This window comes from Varroa destructor, unplaced genomic scaffold (assembly GCF_002443255.2).
Source record: "Varroa destructor unplaced genomic scaffold, Vdes_3.0 BEIS01000007.1, whole genome shotgun sequence".
NCBI lineage: Eukaryota > Metazoa > Arthropoda > Arachnida > Mesostigmata > Varroidae > Varroa > Varroa destructor.
Genome location: NW_019211460.1, coordinates 21666285 through 21686631, shown reverse-complemented (window position 1 = coordinate 21686631; position 20347 = coordinate 21666285). Strand labels below are relative to the sequence as shown.

General features: G+C 39.6%; 2 protein-coding genes and 3 long non-coding RNA genes across 20 annotated transcripts in view; 3 read left to right on the top strand and 2 right to left on the bottom strand.

Annotated features, from left to right (window-relative positions):
• LOC147754449 (uncharacterized) overlaps nt 1–1095 on the bottom strand; it is a 2074-nt gene extending 979 nt beyond the window's left edge. Inside the window, exons 1-2 of the long non-coding RNA XR_015316836.1 lie at nt 961–1095; nt 631–747 (exon numbers count right to left, since the gene is read on the bottom strand). This is a non-coding gene — a long non-coding RNA (uncharacterized LOC147754449). The remainder of the gene's footprint in view (nt 1–630; nt 748–960) is intronic.
• The window catches only part of LOC147754448 (uncharacterized), a 7539-nt gene extending 938 nt beyond the window's left edge, over nt 1–6601 (top strand). Inside the window, exons 2-3 of one of the 3 annotated variants that reach the window (XR_015316840.1) lie at nt 3320–3747; nt 5692–6601. This is a non-coding gene — a long non-coding RNA (uncharacterized LOC147754448). Of the gene's footprint in view, nt 1–3319 lie in introns of all 3 variants that reach the window. The other 2 variants (XR_015316839.1, XR_015316838.1) reach the window with 2 other exon arrangements.
• Nucleotides 1777–12046, bottom strand: Adck1 (aarF domain containing kinase 1). Of its 14 annotated transcripts, none has more exons than XM_086974610.1 (7): nt 11349–11955; nt 10569–10691; nt 10269–10445; nt 9849–9964; nt 9332–9525; nt 8720–9112; nt 7452–8563 (listed from the first exon to the last, which is right to left on the bottom strand). In XM_086974610.1, the coding sequence occupies exons 3-7, from the start codon at nt 10427–10429 to the stop codon at nt 7886–7888; spliced, it is 1542 nt and encodes a 513-aa protein (XP_086830736.1). In that variant the 5' UTR covers nt 10430–10445; nt 10569–10691; nt 11349–11955; the 3' UTR covers nt 7452–7885. The 14 variants fall into 14 exon arrangements, with proteins under 14 accessions (XP_086830744.1, XP_086830736.1, XP_086830739.1 ...); XM_086974613.1 differs by having other exon boundaries at nt 11589–11955; XM_086974614.1 differs by having other exon boundaries at nt 10569–10708; nt 11632–11955.
• A 169-nt stretch (nt 12047–12215) lies between these two features.
• Nucleotides 12216–15127, top strand: LOC111253853 (putative Golgi apparatus membrane protein-like protein CG5021). Its single transcript, XM_022813980.2, has 3 exons — nt 12216–12423; nt 13211–13412; nt 13847–15127. Exons 1-3 carry the CDS (start codon nt 12385–12387, stop codon nt 14251–14253), a joined length of 648 nt encoding a protein of 215 aa, XP_022669715.1. The 5' UTR covers nt 12216–12384; the 3' UTR covers nt 14254–15127.
• A 551-nt stretch (nt 15128–15678) lies between these two features.
• On the top strand, nt 15679–18871 carry LOC147754447 (uncharacterized). Its single transcript, XR_015316837.1, has 2 exons — nt 15679–17642; nt 18435–18871. It is a non-coding gene; the product is annotated as an uncharacterized LOC147754447 (long non-coding RNA).
• The last annotated feature ends 1476 nt before the right edge of the window (nt 18872–20347 follow it).

The window sequence follows — 20347 nt, the reverse complement described above, 5'->3', positions numbered from 1 at the left end:
GATATGAACTAGACAAATAAAAAATAGTGATATTCTGTCGAGATGCCATTATATAGTGGTGCCCAATTGTAGTCCTCCTTAATTCGTGCGTCAATTTGTTAAAATATCAGATTGAGTTTTCAAAGGCACTTTGCCTATAACAAAATGCAATCGCTGTTCCAGAAAAATGACCCAGTAGTTATTATACATCCGAGCGATTCTCTGTGATCTTCTTAGCGGCCATATATTATTGCTGTACCTAACCATTTTTTGCCTCCTGCAAAATTATCTGTTCTAAAAGGCCAACACTTACAAAACAAGTTATACCTAAAATCAATACTCGTCATATACTCACAGTTATTTCATCCAATTTCTTTCGGGTTAAGCATGGGTCTGTTTTTCGGTGCATTGCGAAATGGCAGAGACATCCAAATAGGTATAATAATGCTCTACGATATAATGCACTACGAATAGAACGACTGTCTTCGCACGTCACCTGTTCCGTTCGCATGAATTTCCTTATATTATTTTTCGGAAACTTGGAGATTAATGCTCTCGACAAAAAGGAAAAACTTCAGTTTAAAAACGGCCTTATCCTGCTGCTTGACCAGCTGGTCGAGTTTGACAAAACACAATAGCCCCTTTGCCTACCTGATGCCCTTCCTGAGGGCCGTGTCGTGGACCGGGAGGTGCACCTCGCAAGCTATGACTTGACGGGTTCGTACGACAGAGCTTAGGTATCGTAACATATTGCAACTAATAGGTACCCTAAAAGAAACACACGAAATGTGAGTTCAAAGAGCCCTGCTGATCGGTTGCCGCGAACATCATGGAGGAGAGTGCTTGCCGGTTTATACACATATGGATTATGTACAATTCGGTTACTAAAGAGTGCTAAGTACGAAGAGAAAATTATTCATATATTGAAAAAAATTGATGTGGTTACATTTCATAATCTTGACTTTTTTCGCATATACATACCTCATATTTCCAATATATGCTTAAATGTTCTGTGCTTATATGTATGCACCGTCATGTATACCAAACAGATACATGCCTGCCTGCACTCCTGCACAGTGGTACAAAGGTGTAACACTGCAAAGTGTTCGGTTCCTTTAAGACCCATAATCGCCGATCCTGCAATGCATATTAGCAGTCTCCAATGGCTGCAAAAAACTAGCTACTCTGTCGAACAGCGATTGGGAAGCAGGCTTTGTACTACGTTTGCACGTGCATTAATCTTTCAAATCTTAGTTGTCCCTTTTGAAACAATTTTTATCAGCCAATCGTTTTCCTCGAATCCAGGCGCATAAATATACCTTCATTCTATTCCCGACGTTTATTAGACTTTTCTCGATTATTTCACATGTTTTTTCCTTCAGGTGTTTTTTGTAGGGTTTGGAACGAGGAAAAGTTAGGACGCTAGGTACGCAGTTGTTAACGGATCTGCATGAGATCGTATTTAAGGGTCCCCTGAAGACCCTTTGTTGCAACCTTGTTTTTCTCTGAATATTTTTCAAAACTGTTCAGCATGACCCATCAAGGATGTCAGACTGTTACCCAGGCTTCCTAAAAGTGATCCGGCGATTCTTTAGCACACACTATTCGCTCCTTGCATTTGAACGTGGAGTTTGACACTGTTCTGGCCTTCCACAGCAGCACATGCACACTCTCCGGTACGCACATCATTTTCGTTCTTTAGAGAAACAGGATGCAGCCGAAAATCACTCACTTCAAAACACTTAGAGACTATGTGACTACTGTGAGGTTTGATCTGTAAATGAAATAGGACAGGAATTTAATGTGCGAATAGTTAAATTGGATTTACTTTACAATTTCCTGCTATTCTTATAGTTATTCATGGTACACAACACAATTCTTCACTCTGTTTTACATAATTGCTTGTTTCGATTGATTCGTTGTAATCGATTAATTAGCTACGAGGTATGACCTCATAGTTGAGATTTATAATATCATAAAAACCTGCATGCAAGCAAGTCCCAGTGGCTTTCTCCAGCTAGTTCTCAGATCATTGATGTTAACTGCTTACCTAGCTTCTCTTTACAGTATCGAAATGAACTACCAGTCCACGTGGCAGCAGAGTACTAACTATTTACCGTTAACTAAATAAGTTACAAGCTGTTGTTTTCTACAAATATTCAATATTTCACGACTTTGTTTGTCGTCAAGTTACAGTCACTTCATGATACACCGCGAAGCGACTCATTGGAGCGTGACGTATACTTGTAACCGATGCATTTTTCCTCGAACAAATACAATGGTCCGCCTGATGTGTGCAGGCTGCCCAATCGTATGAAAACGTTTTCAGGAGCTTTATATTATGTCATACACCAAAAATTTTACTAACGACTGCCGAGACCGTCGAATCGGATGAATCTGATCGTTGCAGGAAAAGCTGCCGTTTATGGCAACAAATGTGAAATCTGTGCCTACGATGACTTTGTTGTGATGATGATGTTTGTCTGGTAGGCATTATAAAGTAGCAAATTCTTGGTACCCTCTATTGTATTATCGTTTATTAGGTTTCTATTTACCTATCTGGATCAAAGGTAGCACGCACTCTCGAAGGTTTGTTAATAAAGCTCTTATAGCTATCGTAGCATGCAAGCATGTACAGGTCTGGAATTAGTACCAAATACAGTTGTCAAACACCTAAAATATCTATTTCCTATTATTGTTAATTTCTTACTATGTTTACTTTTTTGTTATTAATTGACTCAATAGGAAAATTCGAGCGGACCACTGATGCTTCAAAGTGAACGTGGATCTTTCTTTAATTATAGTACGCTTTTATCAATAATACTCCATATATTACGTAATAGCAGTTTGCAATCGATCCTAAGACCCAAGATGCCGTAAAGTCTGCATACGAAAGTTTCAATTTAACACTTTTAGTTCACCCCAATGCAGCAAACACTGCACCGCTGGAGTGATAGCTAGAAAATACGTAGAGATTCACTTACTTAATAACAATTTACTAATTTTCATTAAATAGCGGCTTTTGCCGCATCGGCAATAACGTTGACCGGTGGGCTCAAAAATCAACCGCAAACAACAAAACCATTCACCGATTAAAATGCTGCCTGCAATGAGATGCATTTTCTTATGATTACTATGTCTAATAACATTTGAATACCATCACAAACAGTTGTCCTTGATACCCTTGCGTTGACCGTATCTCATTGCCAAGTAATAGTGCCTGGTAGTGAATACTTAACCATTTATATCGCAACTTAAAAGCGGGTGCAACAGTTACTTTTAGTCGCCGTTGCAATCCAAACATCGCCGTTATTTACTCGTGGTTTGCCTTCTCTTTTAGGTAGGAGTTGCATCGCATTCGGCCAACGATTTGGCTGAGGTTTGCCCACGTAACAACGTAGCATAACTCCTTGCCCGTAGCACTCTACTGGGGGACTTCATACTTGTGGAAGCGGCGGTGCACGATACGGTCCTAGAAACATACAAAAACCAGATATATGCACACGCTTAGATGCGGTCGGATTAAAATTTTTCACCCCTTGCGCCGTTCTCATTGATCTTATGAGGACGCGATTCGTGCTACTTTTACCCTATAGTCACAGTTGAATAATAATACTCAAATGTTTGGTCATTTACATAGACACCTGCAAGGACCCGAAAAGGAACGCTAAAGATTTTCACTCTTCCAATCGTTACATCGGTAACAAATGTAGCAGTAATTTTTTTAAAGTTTCCATTGGAATTTGCCTCAAGTTATACAGCATGATGGTAAGTGTGTATTAAATGCAGAGTTCTTCAGATCTGTAGGTAGACGCGAACTCTGACCCGTAATATCATTTCTATAGACCCGTGTAACTGCACATCATCTAATATTATCAACGGAAAAGCATAGTATGCCTGATGATAACAAATAATTTTGCCGAACAAATAATGCTATACAAAAAAGACGTTGGCTTAAAGAGCGTCCAGTGTACACATAATAATATATGCTACGATCGTATCTTTTTTACTTAAGCTCAAGCCCAAATATTCATTTGCGTCTCATATGCCATTAAAAAAAAAACTAATAGTCCCGGATTTAGGCCTACAGAAAACAATCTCAATTAAACATCCCTCTTCCAATTTTCGCTGATATAAAACGAGTCGCATTTTAATACTTTCTGTCATTTGAGCCATTTCTTCTTCGTGACGATCTTTTAGACTAATAAAAAACAAATGAAATTTCTTAAAAATCAAATGCAGCTGTCATCGAGGTCTGTAATGCCTGTCTGTCAATCCATTAAAAACGTTTAATACACTCTCATATGCTTACGTGGAAAACGGATTTTGACGGTGATGCTGCCATACTAATTTCGCATTTTTCCTACATCATTACGATAAATTGGTTTCGAAAAATCATTAGGAAACGATAGTACTCTAAAACGGTTTGGCCAAAGGAAATATAATAACCTCAATGATCTTCTTAAGAGATCTTTATATATATATATATATATATATATACATTAATAATACTTCTCCGTTGATGGTTATTTCGAAACATTGATGTGGTTTCTCTGGCATCTCTCTGGTATCGACTGGCGCAGGAACTCGTTGGATTTCTCTCGGTACAGATTAGATTTGCCTGATTGTTCTACTCTAAGCGGTGTCCTCGGCTCATGTGAGATAGGTTTATGACAAATGGACTTTTTTTTTGATCTTCTACTTTTGTGAAATTCCCCTTTTGTGAAATTGAAAGGCTAAAATGCTAGATAGTGCAGATATTGGGCTCTCTACATATATTCGAGCTACTAATGCGAGTCGAGGCATGAAAACCCAGTCACTGGCATAATCTTTGAACACAAATAGACTAATGGACAAAGATTAGTGAAGATAACACGTGTGCCGATCAAATTCTACAATATTGTTTCGAAAAAAATGCTATCTATTTGCACTCTATTATAACCTATCAAAATGGAATTCGTTTTAGTGTATATATTGTATATACTGTGTAGTGCCTAATCTGGACATCTGTGCAGTTACAAGCAATCTCGTCACGCTCCCAAGCAGTGATTCATAAACTTGAACCACACATCGAACAATAGACCTACGAGGCGGATATAATATAAAAGTAACTAGTCACTTATCAAGATTTCGCAAATGAGCCTAAGAATATGAAGGAGTGACAACAAAATCTAAAGTATTAGAGCTGTCGTTTTTTTTTTTGCATTCAATTGAGCCTGTGAGTGCATTTATCAAAAAGACACATACTATAAAATAATAAAAGTTTAAGTTGAACATGCGCCGAAAGTTCCATTATCCAGTAGCATATAGGCCCGTAAAGGCACTGCACGGAGGTGAGCTCGATGTGGTCATCTCTGTAAAGCCATCGGCTTGTCGGCCAATGGACGATATACAATTTTGACGGCGCAATGAACGGACTAGAAAATCTATTTGTAAGGGAACTCAGTCGTCTGATAATTGTGCATCATACAGTCCTCATCGTACTGAGATCCAATAGCAAGCTTTATGTTTACAATGACTAGATTGCGTAGCTACTAACAAGCAACAAACTGAATGAAGTAAAAAACGATAACCGCAGAGATGGTAGAACCCTCAGCAATAGAGAGAATGGCGTTCTGCTGATATTACCTTGAAACCCAAGGCTCTGCCATTGCCTACTCCGGCCACGAACCAAGAAGCCTTTCATGACGGCCAATGACCCTTCTATTATAGGAGTGATTCCGTATCGACGCCCCTGCAGGCCTCTTTATGTCGAAGACCTGCTAGTAACATCTACAGAACACTCGATAATGACGTTTGGAGCACTACTGCAATAGTGAAAATATCCACGGGTTGACATTGAGGCAATTTTAATCAAACCAACCGTAACGGAAGATGACCTCTCTATGCACAATCCGAAAACTAGAATTCAGGCTAGCACCTAAGCTGGCATGGCTCGAATTAAACTTCATCCAAGTTTAGTTATTAGCAAGATCTGATGTGAAAAACGTTCAAATAAGGATGTAAAAGCTTTATTATCGAGATTGAATGATAGCGTATCATGTATTGAATTATCAAACCGTAGGAAAGTTACCCGTGAGGATCGTATTAATCTAGTCGGTCAATGAGCCAGAATCGACGCATTCCGCCCGAGATAACAACGGTGATGTGATGTAAACACCATAAGCGAAAACACCGTTTTCGCAATTCAGATTTATTCAATAAGCTCTTTGTCCTAACAAAATCCTTTAATAGTGAAGGAAGAACAGATGCTCATGTTACACGTAATAACCGTTGACAACGTATGGCCAACAACGCTAATTTTAGGCCAATCAATTAATGATGGACGTCATGAAGCTGGCAAATAGGCGAAGCAAAACACCAGAGTTTCTGCCTGGTTCTTTTTTTAGAAATATCTAAGTACCATCTGAAAACCCAGATCGCGTTTCTGATCTCTGTGAACATTTGCTCAAAAGTGGCGCAATTACCAATCTGTTCCGAACAGCCATCGTCAGCCCGTACTAAACAAGAACGATCCGCTAAACAACGTTTAAAGACGTCTGGTTAGATGCAGTAAATAAGAATGTTTCTATGATGGGATATAAGCGAATACATGGGGTGGTGGAAACGGCAAAATCTACTACGAGATCTGGTTTTTACTTGAAACATGCAACGCTCGCTCCTAGATGGACCTACATTTCCTGTTGTTTTTCTGTTGTTTTCTGTTGTTAGCGACTGAATGACTGATAAATAGTGCATTAGAAAGCGGTAGAATAGTAAAAACCGTTTATGCCATAAGGGGTTTTTAGCGTGATTGTTACACTTCACGCTACGCCCTATCTCGCAATAGACATGCGCCCTCTGCACAACCCTCGCGGGATTGTCGCGTCTGTTTTTGCACACGGCTATGGGTTTGGGAAGCTTTGTCAGGCTTAGTACAACCTACGTAGCAATTACCGCTCGCAAACTATAATGAGGCAACACCTAATTTTAGTCGTACAATATTTAGGTCCATTTACGCACGTACATGGCTATCTTCAATGTGAAAAAAGCTGATTGTCGTATCTACTAGTAATTTCACTGTTTCAATAGGTAATACCCTACAGAGGTACACCGCAGCTGAAACTACATTTGCGATATTTACCATTGAGGCTATGGCTAGACGCACACCTTGATGGACAACGCGTTCACAGTTGCTGTCACGGTTGTCGTCACCATTTAGTTACTTTCACAGGAACTCATTAGAGTTAAGACCTACTTTCGATTTTCTATTGAACTGCCACGACGAGTAGGAAAAAGCCTGTGCATAGAATAGCGTTTTGTGTTTCAGATAACCACGTGCCGACAAGTAGCCAAAAGCGCCTCGCTTGTCGTCTATATGTAGAATAATTTATTAAAAATGTATATGAGACATTTAAGCAAACTTGTCAACTTGTATTGATACTGTTAATAAATCAAGACGTACAAGCATGCCCAGGAAAGATACACAAACGTGTGACAATCGTACAGAAATTTATTTCCTAGCCCATTCTACAATATACGAATCATTCGGATTATTACAAAAATCAAAAAGATTTAGCAATAAAATAGCTTATAATGAGTACTTGATGTCGACAAGCGACAAATATATTCTAACAAGTAGCAGAAATAACACGCTCATTGTATTTTAATATTAACATACATACGAAGCGTTCGTCCTTGATGATTAAGTTTCCGCTTCATCTACTGTCGAACAGATTTCGTTTCGAAACACCATACTACCATAAACGAGTTATTATTAGGTTTAGCTTCAGTAATGAGAATAGAAAAGACTTAATATAATATCGAAAATAGAGAAGAATAATTTAGAAAAACACTTCATTCGCAAACAGCTTTGCGCATCCATGGTGGATAGAGCGGCGATTATAAAACACTTAAGCCGATATAATTATTTACTAAACTGAAAGCTATCGGCTAACGTGAACATGAACCATCGGAGCCATTGATAAATAGATATTCTAATGAGGTAGAACCATTCCTGTACATGTAACATTAGTCGATTCACTGCTAATAGTTTCGGTTCATGTAGCTTCCGAGCGTAAACGCCCCGAACACAACATTGAGCCATAGTCACGAACGATTTGGCTGCGTGCCGAGTACCTAACGAGGCTTCGATGCCTCGCAACAGGTCGTTGGTTTTGAATAACAGGAGCATTTCTCGTGGTACTGCTCGAAGGACCGCGTTAATTAGATCAATATGTCGCGAAGCGAATTCCTTGATTTCGCGAAGTTCAGATGCATTGCCGCTCTGGCTAAGAGTGCCCTGTGCAACCGCTTTCCATCGACGACCCGCCACAATACTGGTAAATATCTTTGTCAGATTAGCGGGTACCTTCATTTCTATAGCGACACTCTCAATGCCTTTTACGTCTCCATCTATTATTGCTAACCACAGACGAGCGTATTGCTCACGAAACTTCGTCGACAGTCTGGAGTACAAACCATGGTCAAGTAAAATCAGGTCACCGTTCGGATTTACAAGAATATTGCCGGGATGCGGGTCGCAATGCACGAAGCCCTGCTCAAAAATCATTTCGGAGTACATTTGGCCCAGTCTTCCGACGACCTACACAGCAAATGCAGGTGAACATTAGTAAAAAGCAAATTCGATAAGTCAAAAGTTGTCCACTGCTCATTGATATTCTTGCATGTATATAATTAGCAGTTATGGCTTGAACGAATAAATAAGCTGCACAGCTGTAAGATGCCCAAACGTAAATACCTTGTATGGTGACAGGTTATGTTTCAACAAGTACGATTTGTCGTTAACGAAGCCACCCTGTTCGAAGTCCATTACAAGAACTCGCCTCGTTGTCCATTGTTCCCACACAAACGGTACTCGTAACCATGGCAGGTGATTTAAGCGTTTTTTGGCCTCTATGCAGTTGCCAGCCTCATGAGCGAAATCTAGTTCCTTTGGAAGATTAATCTTTGTTTCCTCAACGAGCCACAGCAACGAAAATTCAGGAAAGCCCCAGTCAACAAGTCTGCCCAAAAGTTCCATAACCTTCATATCTGTGAATGAGTTCTGGTAGACGTCATTGTGCTGCACTTTGACTGCCACAGTTTTCCCACCATTATTGTTTTCACTGGTCCTCAGCTTAGCCTTATGAACCTGCAATGTAGATGCGTCAATGTTATAATGTGTTTTCTGCCATGCGGTGCCTGAGAACGGAAGATAAATGGGTGACAGTAAATTATTGCATAAACAATTGTGATTCTGCGACGGCAGATAAAATTCGGATTCAAGGAAGAGTCTAGAAGGCACTTGTCTATCTCTGGTTAAGTTTTTGCCTGTTGAACCTGTTGCCGTCCTTTAAGGTGCTTATCTTACTTGGGCTAGTGACGCACAGCCTAGCGGTTCCTCATCAAATTCTTCAAAGATTTCCTCAAGCTCTTTGCCAAATTCTTCCTTGATCACCTTTCTCACTGAGCTTAGTGTAGACTGGGGAGCGTTTGCGTGAAGGACTTTTAGCGTGGTGGTATATTCCTCAGGAACGAGATACTCTAATGCCGCAATGTGCTGTCCTGAGGATGAAAATTCCAACTTTATCATAGTAGCTAGCAATGACCCACACTGTACAATATAAATTTTTGATATTCCCAAATGCATATTTTGGCCATTATTCGATGATGCAAACAATTGAATATGCACATGCATGTACAGTGAAACAAAAAAGATTGATAAATGACATTTATTGGTTTGTTATTATGGAGGATCGCCAAAAATGTGACAGAACTTGCCTAACCTCTCATGCCAGAAGACGTTGCGAAGCACCAATAAAGCATTAATAATAGATCAAGAAAGAAATATAGACGAGAACTGCAAGTTCAGCTTGAAAAAAACTGACCAACTTTGATATAGCAGCCGCCATTGGCACAACATAATTTCAACAATCTTTCCGCACAGCGCTGGTGAAAGCCATGGCGCGTATCAGCATATTGCTCATCAGTCTCCTTCAAATTTCTGCAAATGAACAGTCAAAGGAAGTAATCCTCAGTTATATTGAGTTCCCAACTGGTGCTGGTTGACGTTTCTGCACCAGGTTTTCAAAATAGCAACGATAGGAAGCGAAGTATAGGATAACAGTATTGGGCAACATATTCCGAGGCTTTGTGTTGGAAAGTCACCTTCACGTGCGAAACACCTTCGGCTGCGATACCAAGCAAGAAAACAGAGTCTAAAGCGTTCGAGCCAGGTCTTGTTAAACACAATGACAAAGTGTAGATTTTTAGTAAAAATTAGACAGCGAAATAAAGAGAATACCTACCGGAACGAGGCCTTATAGTCGATTACAATACTTCCGACGGCTATCGCCGACCGGGCAACTCGACATACACCAAGATGCTTGAGATCGTTGTCCCGATATGAGACATAGAAGCCTCCAACCATAGCCCCAGCCACACCGAGCCTCAAAACGCGCCCCAGCATTGCACGCAATGGCCACCTATAATGAAAAACTGGTCGAATAGAATCAGCATTCATTCTTTATATACATAAATTCATAGGAAAAACACTAGTGTAGGTTATAAATCAAACGACAAATTGGTCTTTCCGTTTAGAAACTTACTATTATTAGTGGAATGCCAGACGTTCCCAAGTTAGGCAGAAATTGTCCGCCTCTATCAAGACGAAATTATTTTCAAATTCCAGGTTGCTGATTTACTTTTTCCCGCAGACCAGAACACAATTTCTGTTAAAATAGAACTTCTATAAGAGTTACCATTAGTTAGTCGAAGGCTCCAAACGCCCGGCGCTGTTCGAAGACAAGCCTGCTGATACTTTAATGATGGTAATTATATATGTACATTTAACCAAAATTTCGCCTCACTGGTAGTACCAAATATGAATTTCAGGCGTCTACTTTAGGCGTAATATGACCATCCATACAACATCCTTATCAGGAGATTTAGATCACGATTTATACCGTACACAAATATTCGTTTGAAAAAAATCAAAGTTTCTCCATCCGACGCGCGGTAGCAATCAGAATTACTATGTAGACTGTAAGGAAAGTCTGACATTGAAACGGCATGTAGATTCACTACTTCAACATTGGCTCCAAAGGTTATAATAGACGCAACTTATGAATTCTGAAAATACACTTCCCATTTGCACCGATTACTGCTAGCAGCCATTAGCACACACCGCCCGGAAATCACAACTACTTAACAAACATGTAACCAAATTATAGAGAATGTGGTTTATCCGATCTTCAGTCTCCGCAAGATTAACGTTGCACAGTGACGGTAGCGAAAAAGCAAATTCACTTTGAAAACCAAGTACGGTGAGGATAGTACATTGGAAATAATGCTTAGCCAGCTTAGCCGTCGCAGTAACAAGTCTTTACCCGTGTTATATAAAATACGAGCCATCCTTTAACCATTGACGAATCGGTTTTACGAAACAGCCGATCATTGTCTCAGTGAAAACAGTCATGATAGTAGTATAAAGATGACACGAAACGCTTTAAAGCCAAGGTGTACGCAGATGTCTTTTTCTCGACCTTTAAATAGCACTTTTTTTCAAGGATTTGGTCTTTGAACAACACAATTTTAAAATGTCGCGTAAGTTTGTTGCGGCTTATTACCTAATTGGCTGGGGGATAGCCTGTTATGTAATTGGATAACTACTTTGGATAATTATGGCAATCGTTCGCTCCGATTCTAGTTACAAAATCGGCAGAAAACGACCTGCAAGTAGTTCTCGGTGGCTGCTTCACATCTCCTACGTAAAATTTATTGGCACTGGCTAGACATGTTGGAACAGATGCAAGAAGTATTACAAATTTTCATTACATATCACCATGAGCCCACAGGGCTCACCGTGTTCTAAGTCTAATACCAGTCAAGCCAAGCCAGTCTTATTGGTGGTGCTTCTAATAGATCTTTACTAATCAGACGACCAGATGGCACCAGTCACCTGTTCGTGGATAAGATCAGAAGAGCGCGGTGGACATGTGATTAGCTGAAAGGTGGCATCACAAATTCGACGAAAATACGTCCAGAGGTAGCTACGGATTCAGTAAACATAGGTGTTATACCGAACAAAAGAGCACCATGTGCTAGCTAGAATGGATATATTTGTATCTGAATGATTAGTAACAACGCTCTAAATCAGAGAGTATAACGACCTAGAAGAGAGCCCTCTGCTGGACATGACATTAGCGCAGCGATAATCCTCGCTGTTGTGTCGACTGTCATGCGACACCAGACGTCCAACAGTCGATGGCCCATAAAAAGACTACTAAAGTGCCTATAAAGGATATATCTCAATGTTGCCGATGTAAGCGGCTGCGTGACGGACCTAGCTATCGTTTGTTGTGAAAATAAAATCTTGTACGAACTACTGCTGTTGGGCCCGTGGGGCCTCGTCACGGTCTTACGATGATGTCAAATATAGGAAGTCCGACAACTTCGATGACGGTGAGATAAAACAATTACTATTTTTTTTTCTACGAGTGTCGCTTTTGTCACATTCACTACTAAGTGGAGAGTCCGAGTTTTTCGAAAGAATAGACCAATACGTTTGCTTAGTAATAACCTTCGATATTTACTTATCTATTGATTGATAATACCACCGAAGTACGTATCATACAAGGAAATAAAGTATATGATGGTACGTGGATGAGGCTTATTTATCGAAACGATTTATGAAAGTTATAGAGTTTACTTCATGAATAATTTCCGCACATTTTGGCAATGCTTCCATCAATTTCAAGGCATTCCTCGTTCTCAAGTCTTGACATAATCGGCAACCGTAGGGGTTGCTGGAAACAAGCTTCAACTTCGCTCCTTTCTCATTTTTATTCCTTTAACCATTCGGCATCATTAAATTTAATTTTACTTAGCAGTAACTATACATAACGTTCAGTAATTTTATTACTAAAACAATATTTACGGTAGTAATATAAGCCAAACCTAACGTCGGACTGTAATCAACGTTTAGCATACTAAATAATGGCCCACGGAACAATTAATCGTTCAGTAGCTATAATCCATATATTGGTCGCGCCTTTGTGATCCTAAATAGGCTACTAACGAGTCACAGAACAGAAAACATCTCTTGAAGCCAGTCGTAAATGTCAAAAACAACGTATGTCTAACAAATGGTTATCCCTGAGCATTTGATACTGAATACCTTAGCGGTAACGTTTTTTCGACAAGTTGCGTCTTATCGACAAGCGTAACTATTTCTGACTTGTCGTTTCAGGCGGGTTTAGTGGCAAATGATGCTAATGGAGACCTATTAGTTCCGCGACATCCGTTCGTCGTACTTGCACACGTCTTGCCCAAGGCTGCGTGCGTATTCTATTACTTGTTCTGCAATTTCTTCAACGATTCATTCGTCAGCAACTTCGTCCTGCTGCTGTTTCTGATCACATCGGATTTCTGGATCACGAAAAACATCTCTGGTAATTAGAATGAAGGGTCGCTATTTACGTCTTAGTTCTTGTATTTGTTAAGATTTCGGATTTGTATGATCAAAATCACAATTAGCCCTCAAAGTTGATTATGTACGGGGATATGAAGATCGAACACATCTAGTTGTCATACTGTACGAAGTACGAAATTAATTCTATTTCAGTACGAAAAAGAATCAAAGCATAACTTGATTAAAGCATGAAGCTAGCTCTAACTTGTCGCTTTCGTAATCTTATACGTTTCTTTTTAATAACTAACTAAGAAGTTCTTTTAGAGTCCTATTCATAATATCTATCAAATCATTCGTTGTTTTGGTCGTATCTAATGTTTGGAGCCGATATAAGTAAAATATTACTGGAAAAGTTAATGATTTCGAATGGTTATCTCTGATTAACATGCTATGTCTTTCCGTCTCCCTTTGTAGGTCGGCTCCTGGTTGGTTTACGGTGGTGGAGCATCGTTGATCCGGCCACAGGTGACTCGCAATGGGTGTTCGAGAAGGCGTCCGAGGCTCGCCCAATTGACAAGGGTGAGGCTGGCATATTCTGGACGGCTCTGTTAGCTATGCCTGCTGTGTGGGGTTTTTTCGCGTTCACCGCCTTTCTAACATTCAGCTTTCAATGGCTAACGGTCATTGTGGTGGCCATATCGTTGAACACATCGAACGCTTACGGATATATCCGATGTCGACTTGGCTCGGATAAAAGCATCAAAAGAGCAGCGTCTTCGTGGCTCGGAATGCAGATGTTCAAGAGCATGTTCCGCAGAAGTGCACAACCAGCTGCGGCTCCACCAGCATATAACACACCTTCAGGAGGCTCGAACATCTAAACCACTACAGTATTACTGTAATCCACTAACATTCGTAATAAGATGGGGCTAGATCATGGGGGAATTTGGGGAGCGGTGCGATTTCAGTAGTGATCCTATTTCAAAGGAATGGAACTGGTCATCTGCCAGCTGCTCTGCAACATTTACTAGTGGTCTGTAGATCTGCAAGATAAAGCGAGATAACAAGGAAAGGCGGTTGCAGAGACCTAACAATACCTCGTCCTAGTCAGGGGATCGATGATTTTACACACATTAGAAAATTGATGTGTTATGGCAGTAGATTCAGGGCAATACAAGCCCTGACCGCGTATTCGACTTTTAAAGCGAGATATAGTCTGTCTAATAATAACGATGCACCATAACCAGTCTGAATGGCAAAAGAAGATGTGTTAAAACATGCTTCCTGTATACGAAAGTGACTTAAACATGAAACTTGTAACCGTGTACATCATCCAAGATTATGTAGGCTATAAACATCGTCGGCTAGTCTTGGCCAATTTTTCTATTATTTAAGAGTGTCAGGTACCGACTGGGGAAGACTGAGTAAAAATCATTAACAGTATATATGACAATCTGTACGTGTATAAAATCTGAACCATCTGAAAACTGTTTGCATATATATATATATCTGTATTTAGTCGTTGTGTGGTGCGACGAACGTAGGAATGTGCGGGGATCGTCTTGCCAGTCGTCATGATCAATAGCGCGTGACGACGACGCAGGTCGCGGCCGGCAATGATAAAATATCCAGTTATTCGGTTACCTATACCGATTTTTCAGTCCCAAACAAACTCGCGCGGGTAGCAAAGCATAATCAAACAACAATGATACAGTCGAGTGGTCGAAGTCTGCTAAATAAAATCAATTGTGAATAGCGCAACGTGTTTTATTCTGTAGAAGTGATGAAACTACTTGTAGATCATCTCGGTATAGACTAACCACGTTTGCTTCGAACAATTACGTGTATGTTAGCGGGCTTACGTCTTGAAACTGAGCTAAATTTCATCGACTTGTCAGCTCCATACTGACGCAAGCTCATGGATTGCGCACTCATGCTACCTGCTTAGGTTTGATTATTAATTAAAACCTTTTCCCATTTTGTTATCGAGTGGCTTGGATAAGCCCAGTTGAGAGAACCGGAGACCTTTCTCAATGTAAAAATATTTATACATCTATACATACAGAAAAATGCAGCCATGTTTCGCTCAGTAAGGAGTTGAGATAATAATATGTGCAACAATACGTTTTAAGACGAGAGTAGTATCTTTTGTGTGAATTGTTGTCTGTCACTTTTCAGCTTACAGAATAGAATGGCTTTCCGTTTAATTACACACATAAGGATTTCAGTTTAATGCGGTTGGTCCGTACGTTTCTTCAAGGACAGAATATCATCGAGGGGAATAGCTGCGACTGCTCAAGGTAACATTTGCATAATTGAGCAACAGAACGTGTCGAATTTTGAAACATTTTTGAAAACTGAAAGATACAAGTGAGATAGCTTAACTTGCGTGGCCATCTAAAACATCGGCCACTTTTTGTAGATTCCAAAGGGTGAAGTGATGTCGGAGAGTTTGATGATGAAGGCGAAAGCAAATTCTCGTCGGAGTCATTGTTCAGACACATTGAATTACATGGCTCGTCTCTGTGAGCGACGCCAGATTGCCCCGACAAGACATAATGCTTTTCTCCATTGTCACACTACTTGTGAGCCAACACACTTATGAAAGGCCCGGAACTTAAACTGCAATGCAGTGCAAACGTTGCAATTTCTCTACTCGGCGCGTTCGAAAAGCGGCTAAAAAACTCCTGGTAAATAGAAGAATTACTTTAGAAACTCAAGTGATATGTTCGGAACGTATTTGATTTAAAAGTATTCGATAAAACATAATTGGATTGTTAGAATATCTACTCGGGGGGCTTAAACGTTCTGCTCTTGAGAGCACCTCATTGCTGTTCTCGTAGCACACTAGAAGAGACCCCAGGCCGCATTCGAAACGCGATCGTAATCGTACACACAGCACAATCAGCAAATTAGCTTCGTTGATGCGACTGCATGATATGTAAGGATGCAAGATTTTGGATAGTCGTAGACGTTTTGGGATATATATAGTAAAGTTCAGGATTTGACAATCAAAATCCCGGTGTCTGGTGTGGACACGAATCGTCATTCAGAAATAAAACCGCAAGCGTTCCCTCGTTAGACAATGGTGGTGGATGGATGCAAACACATAGATGCATAAAGGAGGTAAACGGTTAACAATAGCATAAGCCAATAACATACAATAATCAAAATAAAAGACGTCGAAGTATCAGCCGAAGTTTGGTATCATATGCCATATAACAACATTAAGAAGATGCATAATATATTTGTATAGATTGCATATTCTAGAATATTGCGTGTGTCAGTTCTATCTGGTTTCAGCCCAAATCTATAGCTTCCCTTGATTAATTCCAGCCGTTTCGTTGAATTGTTTTCTCTAGCCGTAAAGCTTGACGAGGGAAGGCTTTTCTCGGTGCGTGGGTTTAATGTGGGTTACATTTATAAATCAGAGAAAAATTATTTTAAGTATTATAAGCAACTCTAAGTTAATCCTTACCTTTTTTCAATGGGGGGCAAACATTGGACTGTTCTAAAAAAACGTACCACGGCGTCGCCTTTAAGGGAACGTTTAGTACAGGAGTGTCTCTTTGTTCCAGCTATAATGATAGATTATTATTATTATTGTTATCGTCACCGCGTTCATAGCGCCTTGCTTTAATTGAATTAATTAGATACGATTTATCACAATAAAGTTCCCATTTTTTCATAAAACCATTTCTCGGCCAATAATATGTACGTTTAGCCGGCATCGTACTTTATAAGTGTGTTTTTAACCTGTACTTATCCTGTTGATCAGTTAAAATTGTAAAATTGGCAAATTTAATGTCCGGATCACCGTGTTGTTCATTTGTACTCTTTCAAATATGGCTTCAAGGAGAGACGAATTCACCCGGATGTCTAGCAGTAAACGTACAAGACGCGCAAAGGCATTTCATTTTTATTTATTCGCAAGAAAAAAGCCAAGCGAGACAAGAACCTTTGCTAAGAAAACTTGTACTCGCATTTCCTTAAACCACTTCAGTGTCCAGCTTCGCGTCGGTCTCTAGTCCGTGTTGTATGTTTATCTGTTTAATATCTATCGCTATACGATCATTCGAAGTTTAATGGGTTCCTGTAGTGTCAGAACGCAGCGCCACTGGCGGACGCCTCGGAAGGTAACCTGAGAGCCTTTTCCGTGGGTGAGAGCGCTTTCCCAGTGCGTGTTCGGCGAGTAAATTAGACAATGAACGATGAAGCTCGCTCTTCATCTTCATTCGACCTGTGCATCTCAAATCGGAGCATACGCCAGGTAGGCACTTAGGTCGTACTAGACACGGATACAGCTAGTTATTGTGTGTCAGTGGCGACTTTTTTACACGAAGGCAAGGCGTGCGAAAAAGGACACAGCTTCTCCTTAGCTTGTCTAGATAACATTGCCACATAACTTCGAAATATGTCCACTAACGTCGCATCAATTTAGTGACAGAAGCATGCTTGAACTTCTGCGTGTGCTTAAGCTAAAGTGAAACTGTGGTAATACCGCCATTTTGCGGAAACTTAACGTCTTTGGCGATGACAGCATGCAGCAACAAGTCGGGATCGATTCATAGTTGTTTTGTTGTACTCCAGTGTATAATAACAAGCATACGTGGCCTAGCTATTTTTGACGATCATAACTGTTGCATTATTAAGTGGTAACGAGTATTCAAGCAGAATTCGGTGTCGGCTTCATCGATCACTTTCTATCAGAAATTCCTTCTTCTATCAGAAATTGCGAAAATGTTATTTTTCTAAAAACTGGTGGTGGCTTGCGAATTACGTTAAGAGAAACGGACAGGGTTTCGCTTTCGTCACTTTGGCAGCGGCCATCACTACGCCAGAACGTAGTCATTCTTTTAAATTCAGCGTAAAGCGCAACCCTGAGAGTTAGCTGAGTTGTGAGATTTTAGATCGAGAACGTTTTCACTAAAAATCATCTTCAACTGATATTCAACTCGAACCTTGAAGAAAAACTTGTTTTGTCTCGATATAAACGAAATGCCCCTTCTTGTATTGTTCCTGCTTTGCTGCTGTATGATGTGTATTGAATGTGTGAACGAAGTTCATGAGCGTTGTCACCCTGATAGTAATGCCCCACCCACTGCCAGCTAATGATTCTCAGCAGGAATGATTCGCAGCGCGCAACAATGATCGATCGCGTTAGAAAATTTCAACGCCCTAACTTCAGTCAGCGCGTCGGGCCAGGTCGTGGAACCTCAGCAGATCAACTAGCAGCAGCGGCAGACCTGTCTATGTGGACGATTCGTGCGTTTGCAGACATGTACTGCTTGAGTACCCTTAAGGATGTCGTCTTAATGTTCCTAAATGAAAACACAGATGGAATTCGCTGTGTATATAGCACAGTAAAACACATTCCAAAAATATGTCAGACAAACAGATTGACAGACACCTATAGGTACATGCAACTAAACCTATGATTGTCAGATTTTTCCCAAAATATTATGTTTTTGCTATAAATATTGAGTTGTTGAAAACGTATTGACAGTCTTTTTAGTTAGATGACTTTAAGAATGCATAGCCTAGGTAACATGAGTTACGATATTGGTGCCATTTCAAAACTAAGATTTGGCAATAACAGACGTGTTAAAATTGCTGAAACGCGTTTATTCAGACTTAAGATAGAACGCCTTAAGGATGAGTGAATGTTTTTTAAAAAATTCATTCTATTTTTAACCACGATAAAAAAGGTGCAAATGTCCATGTCCATAAGAAAATTGAAGATGGAAGGTTTTCGACCTTTTCACCTAATTTTGCAGCAATAACGTTGACGCAAATCGGCCGCGTTGTAACGCTGTAGTTGATCTATTTATCTTTTTATTGTACAACCCAATATCCGGCTTTATTAATCCATATTCAAATCAGAATTTGGTCAACTACTTTCTTCGGGTAATGTACCTTTATTGGAAAAAGATCTATATTGCTTTTTCAACACGTTCGTTATCTTAGTACTGGAGAAGAGCGGTCCATAATAACATATATAGAACATGTATCATAGAATGTGATCAGCTCGACTTATATATTTAAAAAAAGATTAACCTATGCAGAACGTGTTTGTTTTTTAGATAAACAAAAAACATGAATTATTCGTCATTAAGTAAACTATGAGAATCTAAATAAGCGTATTACTGCTGTGTCTATATATGAGAACTTCACGCTTCTACAGAATATTCCAATATGTAAAGGTGAAGTTGCAGGGCCCAGCCGATAGTACCTACTATTCATTGTTGTACATCGAAACCATATGCTCATCGATTCTAGACCCTCACAATGACCTATGGCCAAACAAATATCGTCTCTGAGACACTAACTTTTGCCAATGAACTATCTTTTTGGATCGTATGTTACTTTCAAAATATCATTTGTTGTAACGAAATGATATTAACAAAGTAATAAATAAAAAAAACTGCTCTTAGACTATATTAATCAGTGTACAGGTGGAACTAATTAATTAGATTCAAGGGTACTTGCTATCTGTGAAGGTATCATATCCATAAATACATATCCATTGCTTGTATACTTATGTATCTTATGTATGCTTGTATCTTATATAAGGTAAGTAACCCTAGTTTACATGGGTTACATGGGAAACATGAACCAGCATCTTCAACGCTGTCAGATGCACGTCTAAGTCCACGGCTGCAAATTTGAATGCTTGGTACGAATAGCAGAAATACGATAAATTCGTCTATAATAAAAAGTACTTCTGAGGGACTGAGCGTTTTCCTATAGACGCAACCTCAATTACTTTTCACACAAATGCAAGAGGTAAATTACAATATAAGGTAAAGGTTGACGGAGATGATCATCGGTAATTTTAGGTCTTTTATTTCACTTCAACTTGAACTGAAACACATATACAACATATATATATATATATATATATATATATATATATATATATATATAAGCAAACAAGTCTTTATTGGGTGAAAACTAAAGGAAATTGTTGAGAAA

What these genes read in the sequence shown, in the direction of transcription:
- Adck1 (XM_022813971.2), bottom strand. Translation starts at nt 10,429, where the DNA reads ATGCTGGGGCGCGTTTTGAGGCTCGGTGTGGCTGGGGCTATGGTTGGA. An exon ending in CGGCTGCTATATCAAAGTTG is followed by an intron (nt 9,526 to 9,848) that starts GTCAGTTTTTTT and finishes TTTCATCCTCAG; the next exon opens with GACAGCACATTGCGGCATTA. An exon ending in ATAACCTGTCACCATACAAG is followed by an intron (nt 8,564 to 8,719) that starts GTATTTACGTTT and finishes TTTGCTGTGTAG; the next exon opens with GTCGTCGGAAGACTGGGCCA.
- LOC111253853 (XM_022813980.2), top strand. Translation starts at nt 12,385, where the DNA reads ATGATGTCAAATATAGGAAGTCCGACAACTTCGATGACG. An exon ending in GTCCGACAACTTCGATGACG is followed by an intron (nt 12,424 to 13,210) that starts GTGAGATAAAAC and finishes TTGTCGTTTCAG; the next exon opens with GCGGGTTTAGTGGCAAATGA. An exon ending in GATCACGAAAAACATCTCTG is followed by an intron (nt 13,413 to 13,846) that starts GTAATTAGAATG and finishes CTCCCTTTGTAG; the next exon opens with GTCGGCTCCTGGTTGGTTTA.